Source organism: Rhineura floridana, chromosome 1, assembly GCF_030035675.1.
Source record: "Rhineura floridana isolate rRhiFlo1 chromosome 1, rRhiFlo1.hap2, whole genome shotgun sequence".
NCBI classification, from domain to species: domain Eukaryota; kingdom Metazoa; phylum Chordata; class Lepidosauria; order Squamata; family Rhineuridae; genus Rhineura; species Rhineura floridana.
In genome coordinates this window covers 110829316-110856995 of record NC_084480.1, presented here as the reverse complement: position 1 = coordinate 110856995, position 27680 = coordinate 110829316, and the positions used below count along the sequence as shown (strand labels likewise).

Genomic DNA, 27680 nt, shown 5'->3' with positions numbered 1-27680 from the left:
TTATTTAAAACAGAGCAGTTCATAATAATAGATTCTGACAAAAAGTACAAAAATGAGATAAAGTCTAAGCACCCTTAAGTATTTATTGCCTGTGGCTCATTTTTGTGATGGAATCCTGAACTTAAGTGGTAGTTAGATAGCAGACACCCACCTTAAATTTTACAATGCTTACATTATTCTTCAGGAACTCCCCATTTGTCCTAAAAAGAAGAAACCATTCTTTAAAACAGAAACATGTATCTTAATCCTAAGCACATTATTTTGCTATGTTGTATTTACAAATGCCAGGATTGAAAGAAGCATAAAACTAGTTCTAAGCTCAGTGGGTGGTTCAGACTTATTTTTCAGAGTAGCCCTGCTTATGTTGCCACTTGGTAAACTGGTTTTGAAACTAGGGATATCTAAGGAGTTTGGGATATTGCACAGGGCTAAAATTAATAACAGACTCAAGCTCCTTGCAGGAGCCTGAACAGCTAACTAATTTTGTCTGCTGTCTCCTACTTTAGCCATTTGTAAAACCTGAAAATAAATTCTGGCCCACAATTGCTCGAATAGATGACATCTATGGAGATCAGCATCTGGTTTGTACCTGCCCACCAATGGAAGTCTATGAGTCTCCTTTTGCTGAACAGAAGAGAGCATCATCTTAGAGCCAGCCTCCCATCGAATTTACTGTGCTGTTGTTTTTAAGGTGACTAGGCTCCATCTTCCTTGCTACACTTCAGTCAGGACGGGCTCTTCTAGCCTAGTGAACAAAATTTTTATACAGTGTATATTTTTGTAATCTCCATACTGTTAATTAAATTTCTGTGCAGCTATATGTAAATATACTTCAGATGGAAACAAACTGACTTGATGCAGTGCCTCAGTTTCCAGTGCAGTCCGTGCTGAAGTGGCCTTGATTTAACATTCTTTGTTTGATTCAGGACCAAGGCTGCTTTTCCGTGATAAGGATCTCTAAACATAGAAATGTATGAAAACAGCTAGAACATTTTTTGTTTAAACTGTGTCGTGACAGTGCTTCTGCTCTTTAAAGTGTTCTGTGGTACAGAGCAAGCCCATTGTATTTTGAATAAAGTCTATACTGCTGGATCCCTTTTTGGGGCTCAGGCTATTTGGCTAAAATACAATTATTATTCACTTTGTATGAACTGAAGACGTGAGCCATAATCTAACATAATTAGATACACTTGTGTGTACCTCACTTTATATTGGATTGTGGCCACATGCTTTTTGTTGTTTACATTAATTAAATGTATATATTACCTCTAGCATTGATGTCATTTTAAGGAAGTAATTTTACTTTTTTACAAAACTCCCAGTGGTAGCATTCCAATAAAATCTAGAAGACCTAATACCTTTTGAAGACTGATTTCAAAGTCTGATTAAAAACAAGATTTTCTGAAAGTGTGTGATATTTAGATACAGGTCTTTGTAAACTATTTATAACAGGCTGTACCCAGTGCTACCATGAGCTGAAGGAATGCTTATTACAAGGGCATTCCTGACCCTCTCCTCCCTGCTACATTCCACTGGGCAACCCAACCCTTTTTACAGGCCTCGCATCTGAGAGGGGGCTACTGGAACAGGAGAAGTATGATAATTCATAATCAGGCAAAAAATAAAAGGAATATGGTGCTTGGAGCAATCAAGGAGAAGACGAGAATGTAACTTTTGAAAAGCAAATTGCCAATGTTTTGAGGAGGCATGATGTAGTAGTAATGGGAGATTTCAATTATCCCGATATCTGTTGGAAGACAAATTCTGCCAAACACGGCCCCTCCAAGAAATTTCTGACTTGTGTTGGAGATAACTTTCTCCTACAGAAAGTGGAGGAAGCAACCAGAGGATCAGCTATCCTGGACTTGATTCTAACCAATAGAGATGATTTGGTGGATGAAGTGGCAGTTACCGGAACTCTGGGGGAAAGTGACCACACCGTACTTGAATTCTTGATTTGAACAGAAGCAAAAGCTGAGAGTAGCCATACGCGCACCCTGGACTTTGGGAAAGCTGATTTTTAATAAACTCAGAACAATTGTAAGTACGGTTCCATGGCAAGCCACCATAATGAGAAAAGGAGTCGAAGATGGGTGGGAGTTTCTAAAAAAGGAAATACTAAAAGTGCAATGGCAAGCAATTCCAACAATGAAAAAAGGGGGGAAACAATAGAAGCCAACGTGGCTTCACAAAAAGCTTAGGGGAGGACCTGAAAACAAAAAAGGACACATACAGGGAGTGGAAAGAAGGCCAGGCCTCAAAGGAAGAGTACAGGCAGGTATCGCGGAATTGCAGGGATGGTGTCAGGAAGGCTAAAGCTGAGAATGAGCTGAGGATAGCGAGGGATGCTAAAAGCAACAAGCTTTCTTCAGGTATGTCCACAGTAAAAGACAGAGGAAAGAAACGGTGGCACAGCTACTCAATGAGGATGGCAAAATGATAACAGATGACAAAGAAAAGGCAAAAGTCCTCAATTCCTACTTTGGCTCAGTCTTCTCCCGAAAAAGGATCTGTGACCCTCCTGGGAAACATGAAGTAGAAGGGGCAAGATTGGAGCTTGAGATTGATAGACAAATGGTCAAGGAATACCTAACCACTTTGAACAAGTTCAAATCAGCAGGGCCCGATAAACTGCATCCTAGACTATTGAAGGAACTGGCTCAAGAACTCTCAGAACTGCTCTCTATTATCTTTGCGAAATCGTGGAGGACTGGTGAAGTGCCGGATGACTGGAGGAGAGCTAATGTTGTCCTTATCTTCAAAAAAGGGAAAAAAGAGGAACCGGGGAGCTACAGACCAGTCAGCCTAACATCAATCCCTGCAAAAAACTCTGGAGCAGATTATAAAGCAGTCAATCTGTAAGCACCTTGAAAGCAATGCAGTGATTACTAGGAGCCAACATGGATTTATGAAGAACAAATCCTGCCAAACTAATCTTATCTCATTTTTTGACCAGGTAACCTCCCTTGTAGACTGTGGGAATGCTGTGGACATAATCTATCTTTACTTCAGCAAAGCTTTTTTGACAAATTCCCCCATATATTCTGATTAGCAAGTTAGCTAAATGTGGGCTGGATGGAACAACTATCAGGTGGATCCACAGTTGGCTCCAGAATCGTAAATTAGATCCTGGCTTAGCATGAACGAGCAAGTGTGCAGATATTCAGAGCAAGAAATGCAGCCACTTTATTTTCCTGCTGCTCTTGCCACACCACCAAGAGCTAACCCATGGTTTGACTGAGTTTTATGTCTAAATCCAGACTCATAGGTTGTCTTGTTCCAGACAAACCGCAAGCTGTAGCCAAGCTTGAGCTTTGCCTGGGGTAAGACAAAACTATGAGCCCAGGTTCACATATCATACAAAGCCAAACCATGGCTTTGGACAGTGCGGTGGCAGCAGGATGCAGGAAGGAGCAAAGTGGCCACAAATTTTGCTTTGAGTACCTGCATGCTTACTTATTCACACTTAACAATGGTTTGGCTTGGGGGTATGTGTGATCTGGGCCAGTGATTGCAATTTAGCAAACAACTTTACCTTAGATATAAACTCCTTGAAACTAGGTCTTTCAAAAGTCCATTTTGTATAGTACAGATTTCAAATACAAATGCCAAAAGACTAACCCTTATTGTTCTGCTTATCAAAATTTCATATGGAAGTTCACATACTTTATAAAAGACATCCTTTAGGAAACACTATCTTAGTGTTATGACTATAAAATACAAACAATAACACTTTATGAATCATAAAATATTTAATAAGGTATATTGGGGGAGGGGAATATACTGTATATAAAATTTCAGATCACAATATGAAGCTATTTGAGCCCTCTCCAAGCTAGCACTGCTCTCAATGCTGTGTAAGATGTATTGCCACTGATACAAGACCTACTAAAAGCATACAGTTTTACCTAATACAAAAGTGGCTTGATTCATATGAAATAGTTTTTACACAACTAGAGTGTTTTGAATACCCTCTTTAAGTGCAAAAAACACAAATCACTTTACATTAACAGCAACAATGCATTCATATTGTTCTCAGTCATTAGTAGTCAACTTGCATAAGATACGAGAGCACAATGACGCTCACAAAAAATAGACTAAAAGCCTGTTCTTGCAAAAGAAATTAAGAAAAACAGCATAAAGGCAGGAAATACACACACACGCGCACACACAAAGATTATGCACACCACAGAATTTGATGTTCTGTAATATAAACTGGCTTAAGTGCTGTTTTCTTGTTGTAAAATCAAACTGCATGGACCACACAAAACTAATATTCAGGAGGCAGTGTGTAGCTAAACTTCATTTGACGTGCTCTTAAAATTCCCCACAATTTGTTTTCCTCCATCTGAGGTAGTTATAAAACCAAACTGAAGCATCTGCTGTTGTGGCCAGTCAGAGCCAGGGCTTCTATTTTCCTGGTTGTCACCTGTCCAAAACTACCTTCAGTGTTGAAAGACAGCTGAGAATGTGAAGTTCTCACTACACAAAAATTGCAAAATGGGAAAGAAGGTTAGCTGCTTCATAATGTGACAGTCATGTGAATTCCCTCAAGCCAGCTGGTCCACTTGTGAATTTTCCTGGCTTCTTCTCTTTTTACAAACTGTAAGTCATTAAGAGAAGTATACTGAGAACTGAACTCCTATCATCGTCCTTTGCTGTAACCAGGGAAGAACTGGTCAAGTAGTGTCTGCAATATTTTGTTAGGAACCATGGTGTAGCCTTTTCCAAGGTCGTGTCGGCAAGCAGGGCAGGTGAAGACTTCAGCTCTAAATGAGCGCTGTAAGCAGCTCTACATTACAGAACAATAAGGAATATATCTGTTTAGGATACAATCAACTTAAAATCTAGTTCATAAGAAAATGATACATCAGAGGTCAAAAACAGATCCATAAGCTTTCTACTTTTCCAGAAAGTCATTTCCTGAGATTATATATATTTAAAAACACAATAAAGTTACCAGAGTACACTGAATGAATATACTTCTTTCATTTACAGTAAGAGGGATATTATATTTAACATTTGCAAAGGCAGAAGCACTACTGTTTATTCACCGTGGTTGGTTATATGTGGCCTGGTTCAGACATAATGGCAAATCATGGCTTCCTGTTATTTGAGCCTTAGTGAACCTGTGTTCCCCTTTCTCCTCTTTTATGCAACCAAGGAGAGTATCAAAAGCATCCACTTGAAGTTTTAAACTAATGACAGTTCCCTGCAACATGATACACAAAAATGCCTTCTTGTGCAAAGGACCCTGCAGACCCCAACCCGTCTGTATAATTAAGCTATAATGCATACAAATATTGGTAAGTGGCTACATTTGAAAAAAGTGGATCTGTAATCTCGCATGAATTTTTTGAAAGCCTACTTTTTAAACTGGCAGGAGCTATGGCACATAGATTAATGCTCCCAGGTGCCCTGCCCTTGGCAGACAAAATCTTGGCTATAGAACCTTTTGCAAACAACTGAATTCTGGATGCTCAGTGTTGGTCTTTTTGCAGATGTTCCTAGTTTACAACACTGAAAACTGGGCTTAATGACTGAGATCAGGATGTGAAATTGTAAGATCTCTTTCCCCATCTTGCAAAGGACCCTAGAAGTTCTTTGTCTCCCTTTGGGTCTCAGTATTGCATTCAGCCTTCACCAGCACAAGTTAAAATGAATCCAAGCACTTTCCTAACTTACTCTGGATAACTAATTAGCACTGGATTTTTAGCATTAGTTTAGGTGCTTACCTGGATGGGGAGGGGAGTTACTGCATGAGAGGAGACAGGCAAGGGTATGCCAGTACAATTTCATGAACGAATGCCACTGTTGTAAACACTAGTTCAATGTGAAGTATGACCTGGGCCTGTTTGGTAAAAACTGTTTTTATATATGCACATATATTTATATTTTATATTGTTTTATATATGTTTTTATTGTGTTGAAAGTCACTTTGAGGTGAGCTTCAGAGGAAGCAATTCATAAATGAAATTCACCACCATGAAGGTAATTATGTCATCTCCCTGTTCCTCAAAAATGAGAGAAATGCACTCTCTGTCGGCTCAAATAGCACTTCCCTTTCTTCCTTCAAGTATTTATTCTACATTTTAACCTGATTTTGTTAGTGTGACATCTGCCAACATTTAAGAACTGTTTACATGTCAACTGCAAACTAAAGACAAGATGATGAACATTAGGACAAAAAACAAATGATTCTACCAAAGTCCTATTGATTTCAATGGAAAGAATTTACTGAAATCTTTACCCATAGGGATTTAAAAATGCTTAATTCAATAGATGTTTAACAATTTTTTAAAAGAAAATTTATATACTGTTTGTAACAAAACCTCAAAGTGGTTTACAATAAATATTAAAATTATCAATAAAAACAGTTAAAAGCAAGTAATTAAAAAGAAAACTAAAATCAGTTGTCAGCGCCAAAAAAAATACAGTGGAGGTACCTGCATAAAACATTTCTGTTTAGGTCTATCCAGACACGTACATGTTGATGTGTTTTAATCTCTTTTTAGTATACTGATGATTTTAATCTTTATCTATGAATTTATCACCCTATGAACAGGAAAAGTAATGGATATCCTTTTCCTAATTCTTTCAGTCAAAATGAAGAAAAAAACAGTTCATTTCATTTTAGTTGCAATATAAAGTTGTGCCAGATTTCCTTTATATCTTTTACAGAAACATAGGACTACAATAAAACAATGTCACAGACATGTTTGACCAGCATATGTATAATTTCACTATTAAAATGAAATGAAAATAATTATTTCACAAATAAAACTCCACTGTAGCAGCAGAGGGCTTGATTTTTCAGGTTCAAAACACTGCCTATTCAGGGGCGGGCAGACTTCAAACTTGTGTTATATACTTTGTTGCCATGCAAAACAGGAGCTTAGAAAGGATTCAAAGCTACTCCATTCTTAATTATCTTAACCCACGAATTCGTTTCCAGTATCAGAACTGAGCTCACAATCCTTTCACGCAAAAATCCATTACTGGTTTCACCCCAAACATACTTGTTTCAGCAACCTAATATAGGGAAAAAGTTGTTGCTACTATTAAACAACTGGGAGTAAGATGTCCCCGATGATCCAATGCTAATGATCTGCTAGTAAAACCCAATCTACCTCTGCCCATCCCTGGTCTAGTTACTGCTTCAGGAAGGGATAAAGCCAGTGCAAAATGCAAGATGACTTGGTTTACAACAGAACCAGGATCGACAGTGTCAAGATTTATTTATTATTATTTATTATTATTTATTATTTTATTTATACCCCGCCCTACCTTCCAGCAGGAGCTCAGGGCGGCAAACAGAAACATTAAAAACACTTTAAAACATCATAAAAAGACCTTAAAATACAATTAAAACAAGATCAAGAGCAAAGATTGATATACTTACTTTACAGACATTGTGGAGGCACTCTGTAGTCACTGGTTGGAAAACCAGCTCCTGGCAGCAGACACACATAAAAGATTGTTCCAGTTTCTTCAAAAAATTCTGTGACAAGACAAGTGAAACATAAGTCAGTCAGATAATGAAATCCTACGGTTGAGAGCATCCAGAAACATTTCAAGGAAAATAAATTAAGCAACTTGCCTTAATCTTAACTGTTTAAAAGAAATGACATTTTTTTAAAAAAAAGGTATTATTCCTATAAAGTAATTCCCCCATTCTACAAATCTTCCAAGCCATTGTTTGGAGGATTAGAGCATGATGCATTTGAACGAGGCACTAATATGCCTTTTTTTCATAAATGTGTTATGTATTAATCCCTTCCAGTCACTGTAAAGAAGATTAAAAATACAGAATGCAAGTTACTCTAAAAACATACTGGTCCTTCCTTAAGAGAAGCAAGAACTTCATCCCACAGTTTCTGGTTTGGAGAATCTTCCTGAATCAACCACTGCTGTTGCTGAGTTAGCTGGAAAGCTTCTCCTTTCCCTCCATCTCCCATCCTCATGACTTTGGCTGTGTTTGTAGGTTCCTCTGTTCTTTCTGAAAAATATATCACCATGCTAACATTATCATCCTGCAGCAGATTCTTAGCATATTTAGATGCCCCACTTGGAGAGGCTTAGTGATGAAATTATAACAATTCTTCCCATTCAGCTTTACTATGGAAAACAGTAATAAAATGAACAATTTTTTAAACAAGAAACATTTTAGACTATATTCACTTTTCTTATGCAGGTTCAGGTTGTCACCTAAGTTCTGGCAAAATAGCCCAACAAGGCATGAGCCTGCTCAGAGGCAATAGAATGCTGACTAACAAATGGGGGGGAGGGCAGAGAAAACCAGCTGGGGGTGGGAATGGAATGGAGTGTCATAGAAGAGGGCACGGGTGCCTGGAACTCTAACTATAACATCTTACTGCAGGTTCTAGCTTCTGTGAAACTAAAACCAAATGGAAATAATTTTTGTGTTTTATGATAAAACAATATTAATCTGACAGTGAAAAGAAGCAGGCTCCACTGAGCCCTGCCTGGCCGAGTTATATTTGGGAAGTTGACATGGTGTCCCATCTAGCACTACTTGCAGTGATAAATGTTTCACCCATCTAGGTCAGACTTGTGTCCCTTAATTTCTCCTTGTTTTTCCCTCAACCAAAATACCTGGCCAAGAAAAGGCAAAGATTACGCTTAATCCCAGAAATGCTGTTAACAATCTGGTTCTTAATGGAACTTTTTTCACTTGAAAGCATTACTCGGCAACAGATTGCATTCTCATTCATTTCTTTGAACTTGGTATTTATATAACACTTTTCGTAAGCTTACATGCCAGAGGCCCTTGCATTAAAGACAGAGCGAAGCTGAGATGCAATGGCATGCCTAAGGTTGAAGGGAAACAATGCTGTCTCCAGCTGAAGGCATACTCCCTCCCTCTCTTCATGATTCTACATGGAAGTCTCTGAAACTTACTAGAACTTTTCCCATAGAGGAAAACTCCATTTCCTCCCTGAGAATGGATTAACACACTGGGTTTTTTGGGTGTACTTTGATGTAACAAAACATTTGACAATCCTTCAGAGATAATGTAGGTTTTGTACTAGACATGAAATTCACTATGAGTCTGACATAACATGAAAGGCTATCCAGTGAGTTCACTGCTACCTTCTCTTTACTATAATGAACAGCAGGAGATAGGGCAATGAGGGAGGGAGGGAGAGAGAGAGGAAGGGAGGGAGAGAGAGAGAGAGAGAGTCTGGAAGGATTTCTGTATGAAGGCCTGGAGAGCTGCTGCTAGTCAGAGTAGATAATATTAAGCAAGATGAACTAGTTGTCTGACTCACTAAAAAGCACCTTCATGTGTTTCTGGGGACAAAATGGGGATTCTGTTGCTGTATGAACCACCTCACTGCCCAACAATCTCACTAGTTGAACAGACAGTGGTTGTCTCAGACCTGGTGTTGAGGACTCTGGGATGATGATGTATGAGATCATTTATTGGTAAGGTTCAGACCAATTAGAATGGTGTACCCCAATGGCTAATCGATCTGGATGAATTCCTGACAGCCCCTGGACAGTTTCCACCTAGTATAGCTGCACTCTTGTCATCATCTTTGTCACTCTTTGAGATAATGCCCTCTTTCTCTAAATAGAGGTCAATCAGCTCCTTGGTTCAGCAAGGAGCCAGAGAGATGATGTAGATGGGGCCCAGAGAAATAATGCTTGGGCACTAGGACTTATACCTTTAATTCTGAAAATTGATAGACCCTAGTGACTGCCCACCCCCCAGCTACCATACCATCATCAATCAGCCTTTTCTGATTTCCATTGCTCTGTTCTGTTGGCTCCTGTTTCAAAGGTTGCTTTTTCACTTTATCCTTCTTTTCTTTACTAGCCATAGCTTCCAAATAGCCTTCTGGGTACTACAACAAAAGAGCATCACATTTGAAAAGTATTTTAAACAGCATTCACATAAAAACAAGGATGTCCTGAAAGACAATATTTTTAAAACCAAACCAACCTATATAATTGACATACAAACAGAACATTTCTTAAATAATTTAGAAGGAAAATTAGGGCACAAAAATCCAAAAGAGAACTACAGCCCTGGGGAAAACACAAAAAGCATGCACCTATGCAACTGATTCAACAACAAAAAACTCATTGCTACCCTTAAGGCACAAGGTGCCTTGCTCCTTGATTTTTACCCTGGGACAGACAACAGACATGAGGACTGTAGCCAACTCTTTTGCTTTGGGCACTCATTAGGGGGATGACGGCTGTTCTCATTTTTCTTAATTTTACCAACCTGTCCAGGAATCCAAATGTGAATAAATAATATCAGCACCAAACTACTCACTTGATGGCTTGTTATGTGAAATAAGGCATGGGTCTGTTTGGGGCTTCTAAAAGCTGTTCACTGAAGATTAAGTATAATTCATCTTGTTTTAACATCTTCAAAGCTGATCTTAACATAGCCTTGCTTCAAGAGTTTTTTAGCTGAGCACTGAGTTTTCCTATAAGATGTTAGAATAGTTATGATCCAATAAAACTTGCAAAGACTATGGCAACTATAAGTTCTAACCTGCAAACTCAAGCCCAATTTCTTTGACCGTTCCATTCCTTCTGAAGTCCATGGTGCAGGTTCGGCATCATCTCTTCTCAGAAGATAGCGCCAAACTAAGAATCCACATTTTCCAATTTCAGGCCAGTATTTCACTACCTAAATTACAGAAGTTCCTGTTACCTTCCACTGTCTGAAAGCCTGTTCAGTTAAATCCCTCTATTTTTTTCATTATAAGAAGTTTTATAAATTTTACTTATATTCATTAGTTTTAGGATAAATGTGCTATCTGAAAAGGAACTCAGATAAGAATGCAAGTTGATGCCTTGATCTGACCTTATCTATATCATTTCTCATAATCTGCACTGTCCTGTACACCTCTTAAGTCTCTCGATTCCATGCCTGTGTGTTTAAAGAACAGTAGACAGTGCTATCATAAACACATGTTGGTATCATACAGTAAGAAAAAGAAAAATACATGTGAAGCTTTTAGGGATGAAAGTGTACAGTGACTCGCTCTTTGTATATCTGATTCAATGTATTTTTGTAAAAGGAGTATGGATATTCAGACTATTTATTGTAAAATTTATATACCATCTTTTTTCAAGAAGCCAAAATTTATTCTGATACGTATCAGATTCAAGAATATTTATTTCAGATCTCAGCAACATCATAGCAAGTATTCACAAATATGACCCAGAAGTGAGATTTTAACAACTGAGTATTTTATTTTATGTTCCAAACACAGAAATCTAGCCTTTTGAAAAATAAGAAAAATTCTCCCCTCTCATTTATTTTATCCTTCACTGTAAACTGTTATAACAGTTAAAGTAATTGATGGTCTTTCTCTCCCCTGCTCATCACATACATAGTGCAGACTAATTATTTAATAATTAGTGAATGCTGTGTAAGCTGGTTGTCTCCTCCCTATCAGCCTACACAACCTCTGTGCCCCCTGAAAAGCAACTCCAAAGGGTAGGAGGACCCTCTTGAAAAGTGTGGGCTGTGGCATGAGGGACAGTAGTGAAGGGGACCATCATCCAAAATTAAGCAGAGATACTCTGTGCAATTGGAAGCAAGGTGCCTTGTGCTCCCCCCCTCCCATGATTTTTAGCAATTTCCCTGTGCTGCAATCCACACTCCCCAGATGGATTTCCTAACCCCTAGAGAGGCCTTCCAGGAGACACAGGCACAGCTGAGAGGGTAGGGAAAGAGAAAGGTCAGGAAAGCCTGCTGTGCAATGAGACTTCCACTTGTGCGACTCTAAATCCAAATAATTTCCCCTAAACCAAGAAGTGCTTTGCTATTTGCATTTTTCAATGCCAGGAAGGTTATAGTGGGAAAATACGCACTTTATAAATGCCATCATATCTGTTGCCTTCTTCAGGGGCGTATTTGCTGATCCTTCGACCCTTTGAGCTGCGAACCACTCGAACTGGCTTACCAGCCCTCCAGTTTTTAGACTCAGCTCCATTTTTATCATCCAGGGGGGCATCACAATTTAGGGCCAGTGCCCTGAAAAAAAGTTGAGAAGTCTTCGTAAGATATAATGTCTTCCTCACACAGTGCAACAGCACAATCGCAGGCAGCAGCTTCTCTTATACTTTGAGCCACAAGGAAGACAAAGCTGGTAATCTAGTCTCACTCAGGAGTGGGTGGAATACCCCCCTCCCCCGTGCAAACACCAGCACAGTTTCAGGCAGCAGCATCTTTGCTATGTAAGAACCAGCTTTTGAGCTCAGGAGTAGTGGAGCTGCTGTTGGATCTGTTGGAAGTGGGGCAAGAGCAACTCCTGTTTGGGTTGTTTTGTTTATATTCCAGAAGGAAGATAGAGTTAGGGTCCTCCAGCTGGCTGGGCTTGCCTACCTTTACCTGTGCTGTTCTCTACCTAACTTCCTTCCATTGTAAACTGATATGCTCAGGGAAGGTTATCTGCCCCTCCTTCGTCTTCTTCTTCAACTGTCCGAGGAGAGAGGAGACATCTTTGTCTTTGCTCTCTCTCCTGAGCCATGAGGGCAATACCAAAGTCTGGGCATTGCGCCTCCAACTTAGTTAGTTTGAACTAGGTATGCCTTTCCTATCTATTATGTATTTCTATCAATAAAGTAGCTCTTCTTATTTTACTAAGTCTTAAGTCTCAGTGATCTAAATGCAGGGTAAAAGCCTGCTACTTAGGTAAATACACACACAGGCACGCACGTAGCTCAGACCGCTGAGGATCTCTGCATATATACGTATTTCCATAACAGGATCTACACAGGGGAGGTGCAGATTAAGATTCCCCTAGATACACTGTGGTACAATTTGCACTACTTGGATCTGGCCAAGGGCTGGAGGAAATGGACAAAGAAAAGGTTCCATTATGTTCTACAGGAAACTGAGCTGCATGCAGACAAGTGAGATAGATTGTGTCCTACGTTTTCAAACAAACTCATGTTGTGATATAAAGATCTAGAAGCCAAAATTGTTGAAACAATCCCAACCATTCTGAACAGTTAAGATTTTTTGTTCTATGAAATGATACAGAATGGGAAATCATCCATTTCCAATATAATTTAGCTACTATGCTATTTGACCTGAAATGATCAGAATATCTAGATCGTTGAAGCATGTTTGTAAGAGTGTTTTATCTACAGAAAAACTGTCTAGTTCATGCAACATTCTTATAATTACTGGAGGTTCAACATAAATAATTTCTTATGCTCTATTTCTAAGAATAAGTCTCAGCTCCATTAAACAATTCCTCTTTTTCATGTAAGAAATGACAAAGATCTTCAAAGCCTACCTGTTCATGTGTGTTAAAGTTTGATCAAATGAATGTTCTCCAATCCTTTTATTGCCAGAAAGGTCTCTTCCACCACTCCCAGTGTAAGTAAATTCATCACCTCGATCCTATTTGAGAACATATATTACTCTTTAAAATGTCAAACCAAGAAGTCAGGACCGCAAGAGTTCAAATATACTGGTAGATAATTAATTGTGTGCTAGTTAATAATGGCTTTGCATATAAAAACATGCCAACACTTAATGTGTCAGTGCCACAGCTTTTTAGTTCAAGAGTGTGTGTGACATATACATATATATCACAACACAAAAATACTGGCTCTCATAAACAGCTTTCTAGTAGCATACATTATTTAGTTTTTATATTTTCTGGAAAAGAGATGAGCAGGTACACTGATAGAGGGATTGTTCTCCATAAAGTGTTTGCCCCAATCAACTTTACATATTTCGTCAATGTTTTATTATTCTAAAAAGAATATAATTCAGTTATAATACATAAGACAATTAAGCACATTCATCTATGTAATGCCTTGACCTTTGTAGACCTAGTGCCCCCTGGCTGTGCTTGATGGGAGTCGTGGTCCAAAACATCTGGAGGGCACCAAGTTGGCGAAGTCTGCCATATCTTCTCTCCAAAACAAGTATTAACGTAACAGAATCAACAATACCCATTAACACTCTGCATTCATCTAACCTATTTTGAAGTCCGTCCCCCCTCAACTACTCCCTCAATGATTCAATAGTTCAGGGTCACTAACCTTTCTGGACCAGAGGCACATTTCAAATTTTGAGAGAATGCTGGGGGGGGGGGACCAATAACAAAATGGCTACCATGGGGATGTGGCATAATACAAAACTAGAGAGTAGTCATAGTGAAGCATTTTCCATAATTGTACTTCCATACTAGAAAAGGCTTGACCTTTTGAATTTTTGCCTACCATACAGCTGTTAAAGACACAAGCCCTATTTTTCCGCACAACAGGGGAAACCAAAGCCTAGGCTGCCATCCTGTGTACCCACTTGCCTGTAAGTAAGCCCCATTAAACATAGACTTAGTTCTGGGTAGGCATGTATTCCACTGTACTGTAAGAACTATACAGTAAATTCTAAGTCCATGCCATGCATAATTTTATACACCTCTATCATGTCACCTCTTTTTGTATTAACAACCCTGAACAATTTAGTATCATCAGCAAACTTGGCCATCTCACTAGTCACCCCTAATTCTGGATCGTTTATGAACAAGTTAAAAAACACAGTACTGATCCTTGAGAGACTTCGCTTTCTATATCCCTCCATTGGGAGAACTAGCCATTTATTCCTACTCTCTGCTTTCTGCTACTTAACCAGTTCCTGATTCACAAGAGGACCTCTCCTTTTATTCCATGATTGCTAAGCTTACTTAGGAGTCTTTGGTGAGGTGCTGTCGAAATCTTTTTAAAGTCCAAATACATATGCAAACTGGATCACCTCTACCAATATGCTTGTTGACACTCTCAAAGGACTCTAATAGGTTAGTGAGACAGGACTTATCAAACTATGCTGGTTCTGCTTCAGCAACACTCGCTCTTCTGTATACTTGGTTGTTTTATCTTTAGCAATATTTTCTACTATTTTTACCAGGACAGACATTATTATTATTATTTATTTATTGAATTTATTAGTCACCCATCTGGCTGGTTATCCAGCCACTCTGGGCGACATACAACATAAAAACATACAAATTACATTAGAGCAATTAAAAATCTCATTAAGCTAACTGGCCTGTAATTTGTCATCCAAGGGTCTAACCACCTCGCTAGACAGTATCCCGCTTTGAGTGTATTTACATTTTTGTTGTTTTTGGTTTTTTGTTTTTAGTAATGTGATCTTCAAATTCTTTTTAGCATCTTTTATTGTCTGCTTGTATTTCTTTTGCCAGAGTTTGTGTTCCTTTTTGCTCTCCTCATTCGGATAAGCCTTCCATTCTTTTGAAGAAAGCCTTCTTGCCTCTAATTGGTTCTTTGACTCTGCTCGTTAACCATCCTGCCATCCTCTTGGCCCTTGTACCTTTCTTGATATGCGGTATACACTCCAGTTGTGCTTCTTATATTGTATTTTTAAACAACTCTCAAGCATGTTGGAGTGATTTGACCCTCTTGACTCTGTCTTTCAACTTTCTTTTTTACCAATCCCCACATCTGGGGAACGTTTCCTCTTTTGAAGTCAAGTGTGATCATGTTGGATTTTCTTGGCAATTGGCCATTTACATGTATGTTTAATTTAACAGCACTATGGCCACTGCTCCTGATAGGTTCAACAACACATTGTTGCACCAGGTCCTGGGCACCACTTAAGATTAAATCCAGGGTCACCATGTCTCTGATTGGTGCCATGACCAACCTGTTCAGGGGCACAGTCATTTAGGGTATCTAGAAATTTTACCTCTTTTACTTTACATATGTAAGCCAGTCTATATCAGGGTAATTGAAGTCACCCATTACTACAACATTTCCTAGTTTAGATGCTTCCTCAATTTCATTTTTTATCTCAAGATCTCCCTGAGCATTTTGATCAGAAGGAAGATAGAATGTCCCCAGTACTAAATTACTCTAGGGGCCCAATACCACCACTCACAATGATTCTGTGGAGGAGTCTGCCTCTTTTCAGGTTCCTAGCTTGCTGGATTCAATGCCCTCTTTCACATATAGAGTGACACCACCTCCAATACATCATTCCCTGTCCTTCAGATATCGTTTATGTCCAGAGATAACCATGACCCACTGGTTTTCTCCATTCCACCAGGTTTATGACAGATGCCTCCCATTAGTGGAGGAACATTAATTGGGTATCACCCACTAACAACATTTTTTTTTAATCTAAACACAAGATAAATACACTGAGCAACTAGGATGACTGCAGCAGTTTATAGAAATATGAATGCAGTGCTACCAGGCTAAACAAATTTGGTAGCAATTGTTCAGAGAAAAATGTATTTTTAAATGCATTAGGAGCATTTCCACATACTCCCAGTAACAACATACACTAACAACAAAATACTAAGATGTTCTCTTACCACAACACAATAAATGCAAATGACACAAACTAACTGAAACAAACCTATTGCAATGGAATTGCAAGTATACTCTATTAGATTTAATCACAAAGTTCCTAGTAACCACAGACCAAAGCAAGGAAGGGGGGAGCTATAATAAGTTTTTTCTTTTCTCTTGAGATCAAGAATGTGAGCACGCAAAACAGACTATAAAAATATTTAAACAAATGTTAAAATGTGTCAGCTAATGGCGTTAAAAATTTATAGATCCTAACTAGCAAATCAGAAGGCTATAGCAACCTACTGATACCTTACAAGCTAAAAGCTGGTTAATGATTTATCAAGCATATACAATGATTTGTAAAATATTATAAGCAATCTATAATAGCAAAAAGAACTATCAATTATTATTATGCCATTATATAAACTGATTTAACACCACATCATAAATACTCATTTTCTCTATTCACCACATCATAATGAAAATGAAACGAAACGATTACAGTTCTCTAGAGAAAGATGAGAAACTTCATTGAGGAAGATATTTTTACAGTGCAGTCCAAAGCTTGATCACTCAGAAGAAAGTCCTATTGGGTTCAATGGGACTCAGTTTCAGTTTTAAAGTTGTTGCTCTTCATATGCATTTAACTGTCTCTTGCTCTCATCATTGATACACACACACAGATGCGCATGCACACTCTTATATACATGCATGTATCTAGCATTGTGTTTGGGTGATATCAGACTATGTCATACTCACAGCAGACCCATTGAAATCAAGGAACCTAAGTTACTCACGATTAACTTCATAGATTTTAATGGCTGTAGTCTAAGTATGATTTAGTCCAGCTTTTCCCAACCTTTGGGTCCCCAGATATTGCTGGACTACAATTCCCATCATTCCCGACCACTGGCCCTCCTGGCTGGGAGTTGTAGTTCAACAACATCTGGGGACCCAAATGTTGGGAAAGGCTGACTTAATTGAGTATCACCCACACAATTTTGCTTTTCTAAGGCTGCTTATCTGGGAGTAAGTGAACTCAACAGGCCTTTTTTTTTTAGTTGAAACATGAAGAATACTATAAAATAAACTCATTCACCATATTACTAAAGATAACAGGGTCTGTAAGATTAACAGATTTCAAAGTATTTACAAAATCAAATAATAGGTCATAGCAAGTAAGGGGGGAGGGGGAGGATAAAAATAATATGTAAGACCAATGCAGATGTAAAACTAGCATGGCCATTTACTTGAGCTAAAGGATGGAGAGGAGGCCACAGAACTGACCCCTCTTCTCTTAACATGCAAGTTTCTGACCTCTCTTTCTTTAGTTCAGGAATAAGAGCATTGACTGGTTTATGCAAACCTGGTTGTACCAAGAAACTAACTTTAGAACCCAGGATGGGTGAGGAGAATTTGTGAATAAGAGACAAGGGGTCTGAGGCAGCTCCTTTCCAATCCCTCAATCTTAGTTAATGGTAAAAATAGCATTATGTCTATACCAGCCATTAGGGACAAAATGCTTGATCAAAGTTTTCCTTGGAAATGAAAATTGACTGCCTTCAAGTCGATCCTGACTTATGGCTACCCTGTGAATAGGGTTTTCATGGTAAGCGGTATTCAGAGGGGTTTACCACTGCCTCCCTCTGAGGCTAGTCCTCCCCAGCTGGCTAGGGCCTGCTCAGCTTGCCACAGCTGCACAAGCCAGCCCCTGCCTTGTCTGCAACTGCCAGCTGAGGGGCAACTGGGCTCCTTGGGACTATGCAACTTGCCCACGGCTGCACAGGTGGCAGGGCACGTAACCCTGAGACACTCACTGTGGGGGTGATCTTTAGCTGGCCCTTTACACTCAGGAGACATGAGTGAGGATTTGAACTCAGACTCTGAACTCCCAGCAAGGCTCTCCTCCCCACTGTGCTATACCAGCAGTTAAAGCTTTCCTTAGGAACACGTTAATTCACAATAATTCATCATGAGGTTTCCATAATCTTTTCCTGAGGCATTGCTAAGATCTACTGTTCACTCATCCTATGCAGGCCACTTGTCAGATACACAATTATGCAGGATTGCAACCCTGGCACAGACGTTTTGGAATTACAAATATGTACTTAGCAAAACCTGATATATAGGCAGTATGTGTAGATAGTAAAAAGGGAGGCTTAACGGCTTCTGTAAGAAAATCTAACTGCAAGAAAAAGTTTCAGTGCACGAAAGTGTACATAATTGGCTACTCTGGAGTGGTCCTATAACCAAAGAAGCTTAATCACCACCAAAATAAAAACAAAAACAGACTCAGAAGTCACCTTCCATTACTTGGCTATACTTGTGTATCAGCTTCGTTAGGATGCCAAGACCGCATGTCTTGTCCTCGGCAGTTCTTTCCAGAGCTATAGTAATTTTTCAGCACCATGTATTTTCATATGGGATTTCTCCAACCAAAAGCCATTAATGGCTTATAGAGGCAAATTTCTGCAGTGGCAACAGTTGATGGCAAAGAATACATAATATTCTGATGCTACTGAGAAGGTTCATTTATTTACTAATGGCTCGACAACAACTCTTAACACATTGCTTATTGCTTTATCGTTCACCTGAAGCATGTTTCAGAATGCTTTCTGATGGTACAGAGCTGGAGAAAAGGGTGTAAATATTACTCTGATTGTAGAAAACAGCTTTTGGTTAAACAAACCATAGCTAGATTCATGACATGAAAAAGACACAAAGACTGATTCATCACATGGCTTCCCAACATCTGCTTCCAGACGCTAGACACTGGTCTGGTTTGCATGGCACATTCAACCATAGTTTACAACAAACCACTGCACCAGACAAAATAAGCCAGTCTGCATTGTTGTATCGCATGAAGGAGGACTTGTAGTCTGTTTTGTCCATGATGCAGCAGCAGCAAAAGTGGAGGAATGCTGTTCATTCACATTAAACCATAGTTTAAGAAATAACATGCCACAAGCAGCAATATTTACCTGTATAGAATAAGCGGTCTAAGTACTTCACAGTGTCATTTCTCAAGCTTTTAATCTGCACCCCTCTGAAACCTTGTTCTTAATGAGGTAGTAAATCTGTGCCTGGCCTGAACCACTTCAAGTGTAAATGGCTGCATGTTTCTCTTACAAATTTCTTCCCACACAGAAAGCTACCTTAATCAGGTACAACCGTTTTTTCAGACAGTCAGGTTTTCTACTTGCAGCTTTTTGTTTTTGTACAGACGAACATTAAGTCATATGAGCCCCATTGTGGAGTCTGTATAACACAGACACAGGTTATCATCTTAGTGAGCTTAGGCCTAACAGGAAATATTTTTCTGTGTCCCGGAGTATGCTCAGAAGAGGTATGATGCAGCCACCTTGCTGAAGCCAAGGTTCTGGTCAATGGTGGAATGGGAGACTGTCTCACAATTCCATGTACAAAACCTTGATTTCCATCATGGAAGAAAGGCAGGATATGCACATGAATACTGGAAAGAAACAGGAGTGCCACCACAGCTGAAGTGTGATATAATAAAGACATGAATATACTTGCGAGTGCACCAAGTGTCATTGAAACCAGAATAATACACTCCATATATAACCTTTTTTCCTAAGTGCATGTGCCACAGTGCGATCAGGTTAAACTGAGGTAAAATCAGTTTTCTATGACTAAATTTAGAAAAGCAAATCCTAACATTAACATTAAGAATAGTTTCCCATCAAATGTGAGTGTGCACTATCTTTTGAAGGAAGTACCATTAATTTCAATGGAGCTTGGTTCTATCTATCTGTGCTTGGAATTGATGTGTAAGAAACTAAAAGAATCCTATTCTGAAGCTTCTAAAGATCAGTCTCTGTATTTCTGGCTTGAGGCACTACGGGGAGAAACTTGAGCTGGGTCAGTGTATGTAGTTCAATCTTCACATGTGTAGACTTGTGAGGACATCAATAGACATTGCTTCCTAGAAGATTCTGATGACTTACTCTGCAAAGAATTAAACTCCCATTTCGGATAGTGCACAAATAAATTAGTCTTAGTAAATAAAACCCTCTATTTTAGAAATGAGACCCAGTGTGGTGTAGTGGTTAAGGTGCTGGACTATGACCTGGGAGACCAGGCTTCAAATCCCCACACAGCCATGAAGCTCACTGGTTGACCTTGGGCCAGTCACTGCCTCTCGCCTCAGAGGAAGGCAATGGTAAACCCCCTCTGAATACCGCTTACCATTAAAACCCTATTCATAGGGTCACCATAAGTCAGAATTGACTTGAAGACAGTACATTACATTGTATTTTAGAAATATTTTATTTTATTTTAAAAAATATCCCACCCTTTGTTGCAAGGTGGCTTATAGTAAATACATCATATTATAGTTAATACTTTGTCAGTTCCCACTACACAGGCCATTGTTACTTCTTTTAACAATTTGAAGAGATGGGTCTTCAGCTGGTACTGAAGGTACACACTGTTGGCACCAGCCTAAGCATCAAAGGGTGTGTGTTCCACAACTGCAGTGTTATTGCTGAGAAGGCCCTCTGCTGGAGAGCTGACCCTCAAATTTCACTTAGAGTTGAAACCACCAGCATGGCTTCCTTAGCAAATCTCAAGTCATGGGCACAATGATATGAGGAGGAGCGTTCCTGTAGGAAACTAGGTCCCAAAACATTTTGGACTTTATAGGTAAAAACCTAAACGTTGATTTGGCTTGGTTGCAAATAGGAAGCCTTTATTCCAAAGCTATTTGATGGAAGTATAGACATGTCCTGCCCCAAAACCTTCAGGGGAGAATGTAGGATGAATTTATGGGGGAGAGGAAGGGAAGCAAAGGTATGAAGCAAGTCATTTGGCCCCACAATTCCTAAATAACTACTAACAATGAGCCCTCTGTCCAAGAGGTTTGGGCGGGGGAAGGAGGGAAGTGGATTCAGGAATTCTTCAACCTCCTTTCAACCCAAGGCAACCATCTGGGAAGTGACTTGGTTTTTGATATGGCACACCAATTGGCATGCTGTCCATGAGTCCACTACTACTACTACTTCTACTACTACTACAACATCACCATAGTCACTTCAGAGAGAAATGGAAGGTTCAATGTCTATTCACCCTAAGACAACTCTTTAAGGAGAGGGATTTGCACATCCTTGTGTTGGTTAAACTGTATCAAGCCAACACAATTTAACCATCACCTGATATATGACTGATGCCTACATGCTGACCTCTACTACCAGGAATAACTTCTAGAGGCAAAGAGGAGTTTGGGGGGGGGGAGAGAGGAGAGTCGGGGTCATTTTGACACTCCCCCCAATACTTTCCTGCAAATGTAGAGCATCTCTGTTCTTTTCACACACACCCCAACCAATTTAGGCTTCCACCATGTCCACATGTTGGGTCTCTACTGACATATAAACAGTAGGTCAATAGCTAAATAGATGGGGACTTTGGTCCTTACCTGAAATAAATTGCTCCTGGATGATAGTCCATCATGTGGGTCTCCTGTGCCAGCATGCATCCACAGGCAGGCATTGCAAACAAATTCTAGGAGAGCAAGTCGCCTCAGTCACATGACCTCCTCAGTCCATTTCATGATGAGTCAGAAGAGGGTAGACCCTAGAACCATGGAAAAACTCACAGAAAAGAAGACTTACTCTCTCCGAGAAAAAACAATACACAGCATATGAAGATAAAATAGTATATTATAACATGTCTACAAGAAAAAACTACAGTATATTAAAACAGTAGGACCTAAGAAATACATCTACTACTACAGATATGTTGGTAATAACAGATGGACGAAAAACACTGTTTTCAAAAAACCACATGTATAAGATTAGCAGAACAAAAAACCAGTCAAGCCACCCCCCAAAAGGGTAAGGGAGGGCCTTGATAGACTATCATCCAGGAGGAATTTATTTCAGCTAAGGAGCAAAGTTCCCTTCTCCCTGAATGATAGTCCATCAAGTGTGATGTACCCAAGCAATCATAGCCATCAATTCAAGGAGGGCCACAGTGGGTCAGCTGGATCAAGACATAACCACATGTTGCAGCACTTGCCAGCCAAAGGTGGCCTGAGCTGAGGCATACATGTCCACCTTATAGTGGGTAGTGAAAGTGTTAGGCGATGCCCAAGTTGCAGCCCTGCAGATCTCCAACAAAGGAGCATTAATAGAGAAGGTGGCCATGGCCGCTGCAGATCTCACTGAATGAGCAGTAATATTATCCGGAACAAATAACTGTAGGCTTTCATAAGCTAACTTAATACATGCCCTAAACCAATAGGATAGAGTTGAATTAGAAACTTTCCCCCAAAAAAATGTTGGGTGAAAAGAAACAAACTAAATCAGCCTGAAGTCCCTGGTATGATAGATGTAGACCTTCAGATTCCCCCTAACGCCAATGGAGTGCCAAGCCTTCTTATGTGGGTGAACCAGATTCTTACAACAGGTAGGTAGCACTATATCCTGCTGACATCGCTTTGGGCACAATGAAGGATCCATGCATAAGTTGATTCTATCCATATGAAAAATACAAAGATGTTTCACCACAGATAATGTATTCAGCTCAGAAATGCATCTGGCCAATGTAATTGCCATCAAGAAATGTACTTTGAAGGACAGGACCCAAAGAAGAATGGTACAGAGAGGCTCAAAGGGAGGATACTGAAGCTCAGACAAACCTTTATGAAGGTTCCAAGAAGGAAATATGTGCACCACTGGAGGACAGGATGCCACGGCTGCTTTCAGGAAATGTTAGACAAAGGATGGCAGCCAACCGCCTGCAAAGAATGAAGCAACAGCACCAACGAGATGGCAGACACCTGTCATCATATGGTTTAAGCCTCACACGGATACCATCCTGGAGGAAACAAAGTATTTGAGGAATACTGGCCTTGGTTGAACAAATCTTCTTCCTGGAACACCACATTACAAAACTTCACCAAATTGATCTATAAATCCATTTCGTGGAAAGTCGGCAGGACACCAATATGGTGCCAATCACATCTATGAAAGGCCAGCCTTCTTCAGATAAAGCTACTCAATCGCCAGGCTGTCAACTTTATCCAGACCAGATCTTGAAGAAACTTGTTAGGTTTTCTGCTGGAACTTTGGTCAATTCCACAAGGTGCGGCCACTTCTGAAGTCACAGCCTCTTCCTGTGCATCTGTACCCACGAAACGACTGATAGGATGCAGAGGAACACCTTAGAAACATCTATCATCCTTCTTCTGAGATGGCTTTATCTTCTTTTTGTCCTTCGTCTCTACTAGGACATCCTTTAGAGCCACATCACTGAATAGCTTTGATCCAGAGAAGGGAACCGAAGCAAAATTAGAACATGATGAAGCATCCACGTCCCAGTGGGTAAGCCACAGGTGTCTACGAGCAACTACAGCTGCTGCCAAGGCCCTGCAGGAAAACTGAGTAGAGTCCATAGTAGCATCTGCTATGAATGCTAGGGATCTGGCAACTTTTAGTAGAGTCTTCCTAACTCTAGCAGGATCCTGATCAGTACAGTCCAACAGATCTTCCACCCACAGCAGGGCTGCTCTAGCAAAAACAGAAGCTGATAGAGGCACATATTGATAAGGCATTAGCATAATAGCAGCATTTGAGGGCCAAATCTGTCCTGCGCTGATTGGGATCTTTTAGCTGCAAATCTCCATCCTGAGGTAGAAAATGCAGGAAGAATAGTAAACTACAGGGGAATTGTATGTGTGTGTGTGAAGGAACCATTTTTTTAAAGTCAGGAATTAGTCAGAGAAACAAAGATAAAAGAGATATTGCTTTTAATATTTTTAAACCTTTTTTCTAAACAGTATGGTTTTTTTTAACCCTTTTTATTTAAGATGTTTTTAAAGCTTTTTTAAAGAATGTTTTTAAAGTCGTTTTGTTTTAATGTATTTTAAGGTCTGTTTTTATGATGTTTTAAAGTGTTTTTACTGATTTTGTTTGCCGTCCTGGGCTCCTGCTGGGAGGAAGGGAGGGATATAAATTAAATAATAAATAAAAAAAAGATATTATGAGGGGAGGAAAGAAGAACAACAGATAACACAGAAATAAAGAAGTAAAAGGTAATAAGAACTCAGTGAGGAAAGAGAGATCACCCACAGGATGTACTCCGAGCTGAGACAGGAAATGAACTGGTCCTCAACAAGAGGGGAGGGGCAAAAATATTTGCTGAAGTGTTTCCTGTACCTGAGCCGTAGGAAGAAATACACTACCTGCTTGGAGATCTCTGCCATCCATGAGAGAACTTGACTCTGGCTTGGGCAGTGGATCATTCCAAGAAGTGATTATGACCCCAGGGTTGTAGGCACGTGATTGGGATGAAAGGACTAAAAGGAAGATATGGTGTATATCGATGAAAAGATCTTTCATCACACTGAAGAGTTGCCAAAGCTGATTTCTGCTTCTCCTTTATATCAACGAGGACTTCTTAAGGCCTTGATCACCAAAAAGCTTCGGCCCCACATATGATAGACAAATTGACGTGTCCCGGTGTCAGCATCCCAGTGACGAAGCCACAATGTATGTCTGGTGACAATTTCAGCAGCAACAGACCGAGCAGAAAATTGAACTACATCCAAAGTCATGTCCACAACAAAAGCTGCTACCCTGTGTACTTACTTACATAAGGTCTTCTGGACCCTATCAGGATCCTGGTGAGGCGAATCCAACAAGTCATTCAACCAAACAGACACCAGGGAAAAAATGGATGCCATTTAGGCAGCCCTAATAGACAAAAAGGCAGCCTCATGGGACTTGCGAAGAGCACTGTATAGTTGCTGCTCCAACACATCTCTAAATTGTGCATCCCCTTCCTTAGGCAGCAAGGAGCAAGAAGCAAGAGCAGAAACTGGACCATGTACACCCAGAACCTTGAGCATAAGAGCATAAAAGCAGGTTCCAAAGAACAGAAGTGATTGGTGAAGGCAGGCTCCAATCTAGACAGTAGATGGGCATTCCACTTCCCTGGGCGACCTTCTTGAAGGTTGCAGGAACATGAATAGATCTAACTGAAAGCTTGGGCTCCTTCAGAACACATGCCCCCTTGGAAGGGGCAGGAGGAGGTTCTGATGGAAGAGTATTCAAGTCCAGCACTGCTACAGATAGTACAAAGCAGAGTTACAAAGAGTTTTCAAAAAGTGTTCAGCATGAAACAACCAATGAGACGAAGAAGCCTCATCTCTAAACCCGCACTCCACTCGCCTTCATCACACTCGGGTTCCATGAAAGAATCAAGTGGGTCCCTGACTGTAATATTAGGCATGCACCCCCTAGAAACTGCAAATGGATCCAGAGATGGGCCATCTTCCTCATCCAACAAATGCCCCCCAACCTCTTTTGACAGAGACTTATGCACAGACCGTGCAGCCTTAGGATTCTTTGTAACAGGAAGGTTACAAAGCGTAGGTCGCTGGTTGACTTGGTCAGCAGCGGACACAGCATATAATGAAGAACTTGGAGTTCAGGCAACAAATGGCTACTGATTAGCCTGCTGCCTGGAACAATGAACCCCCCGAGACTGGATAGGAGCCAAAGGATAAAACCCCAGTAAGCACCACTCATATTTAAACCAACTAAAAAGGTGGTACTTGAGAGAAGGCAGGCGGTCATGTTTGTGACAAAGCTTTACGTTCAGTCTTTTTAAGCACCTTTTGGGGGGCTAGTCTCTCATCCGCTGCCTCCTTTGCGGCCAGCTGCATGGGGGGTGAAGGCAATTCTAATGAAGGCATTGTGCAGGCAGAGCCTGAAGCCACCGTCACAGAAACCTGGTCCGTAGACAAAGCAGTTTGATCTCTAAAGACTGAAGAACTGGCAGCCATCATTTTCTCAACTCATGCACGCACACAGGAATGGGGTGTGGAGGAGACTGAAATCGAGCAGAGTTGGAAAAACATCCCAGGCACAGCGCCAAGCAGCAGACTCTAATTTGGTCCAAAACAAACTACTCCTGCTCCTATTGACCGAAACAGAGGACAGAAAAAGTGAGTGGGAGAAGGAAGGGTTAACAGAGAAAACAGACAACAGAAAGGTTTTTTCCCCTTAAACACAAGTGGGTGATGATAGTCGACAGCGAGTGGGGAAAAAGTGCAAGGAATTATTAGCTACTCCTGCCACCGCAGAGGAGGTGGTAGGAAGTGAAGAAGAGAACCCTGAAAGGACTGAGGAAATCTATCCTTCTGTCGCCCAAAAAGCTGGGGGAGAAGGCTGGAGGAGAAAAAATCAGAAAGCTGCAAGAAAAACCAGGAGAGGAAAAAACTCAACAGATTCACCAAACATAGGGAGAAGCAAGGGAGACACAGAGAATCAAAAAGATGAAACTGAGGCAAAAGGTTTTCAGAGAGAAGGGAAAAGGAAACTGCCTGGATGGCAAGGCAAGAAATAGACTGAGGAGATCATGTGACTGAGGCGACTGACTCCCTCAGAATTTGCAGTTTCTGCCTGTGGATGCTTGGTGGCACACAAGACCCACGTGATGGACAATCATCCAGGGAGAAAATCAGAAATACACCTATTTTAAAATATTTCTGTTAGTATTTAACAGTATGTATAAATAATGTGTTATTTCTACATATGGTATTGACATGGAATAAGACAATAGGAAATCAGCTCTCAACACACATAAACTCATCTGGACATAAAACTTACTACTTCATCTTCAAATCCTCCAGCCAGGACAAGGGAGTAAGCTCCATCATTACTACGTCCGTGAATTCCGCCAACATGAGGTCTATGAACACCTGCTTCACTCACCTTGGTGATAAAGCAAATGAGAATTGTTCTTACGGTGATTGTCAAAATAAGTTTGCATTCACCTTTTTCACTGAATAGCAGATTTCTATAATAAACTGCTTTTACAAATTGTCAGTTGCAAAATTCTTAGTCATGGTGAAATTTAAGAAATGGCCTTTAATTTAGTGTGAAGAGCCTCTGGACTATCTTTGTATCATGGCTAATGACATCACATAATCCAAACTGTTTTAAGTATAGAAAATACAATTGGGATGAACTTTTATAATTTGCTCACCAGTGCAAATGACAAATAGAAAAGGAAAAGTTTAGACTATAAAAATAGAGAAGGGGGGGGAAGCAGCCTCCTGACAACTTGAGGGGAGAAGGAGGGAGACACTAGGAGGAATCCCCAGTAGCTGCAAAGCTTGTTGACCAAGCCTGAGAAGGAAGGCCAGCTTTATTAACACAACAATTAAAAACAACAACAAGAAATTAAGCAAAAAAGAAGAACCCAGAAACAGCAAACACAGTAAAGGAACAGACTCACAAGAGCTAAGGCAGAAGGATCCAACCTAGAACAAAGGTAGGAATGGTTTGGGATCACACCAGAAGGAACATCAGAAGTCTTGA

General features: G+C 40.1%; 2 protein-coding genes across 2 annotated transcripts in view; one reads left to right on the top strand and one right to left on the bottom strand.

Annotated features, from left to right (window-relative positions):
• GLDC (glycine decarboxylase) overlaps window positions 1–1092 on the top strand; it is a 50959-nt gene extending 49867 nt beyond the window's left edge. The window contains exon 25 of the mRNA XM_061629509.1: window positions 507–1092. Within this exon, the coding sequence (XP_061485493.1) occupies window positions 507–650 (144 nt within the window). The 3' untranslated portion in view covers window positions 651–1092. The remainder of the gene's footprint in view (window positions 1–506) is intronic.
• A 2648-nt stretch (window positions 1093–3740) lies between these two features.
• UHRF2 (ubiquitin like with PHD and ring finger domains 2) overlaps window positions 3741–27680 on the bottom strand; it is a 97371-nt gene continuing 73431 nt past the window's right edge. The window contains exons 9-16 of the mRNA XM_061629521.1: window positions 26967–27071; window positions 13299–13405; window positions 11866–12028; window positions 10535–10672; window positions 9749–9872; window positions 7836–7999; window positions 7403–7501; window positions 3741–4792 (exon numbers count right to left, since the gene is read on the bottom strand). Coding sequence (XP_061485505.1) covers window positions 4646–4792; window positions 7403–7501; window positions 7836–7999; window positions 9749–9872; window positions 10535–10672; window positions 11866–12028; window positions 13299–13405; window positions 26967–27071 — 1047 coding nt within the window. The 3' untranslated portion in view covers window positions 3741–4645. The remainder of the gene's footprint in view (window positions 4793–7402; window positions 7502–7835; window positions 8000–9748; window positions 9873–10534; window positions 10673–11865; window positions 12029–13298; window positions 13406–26966; window positions 27072–27680) is intronic.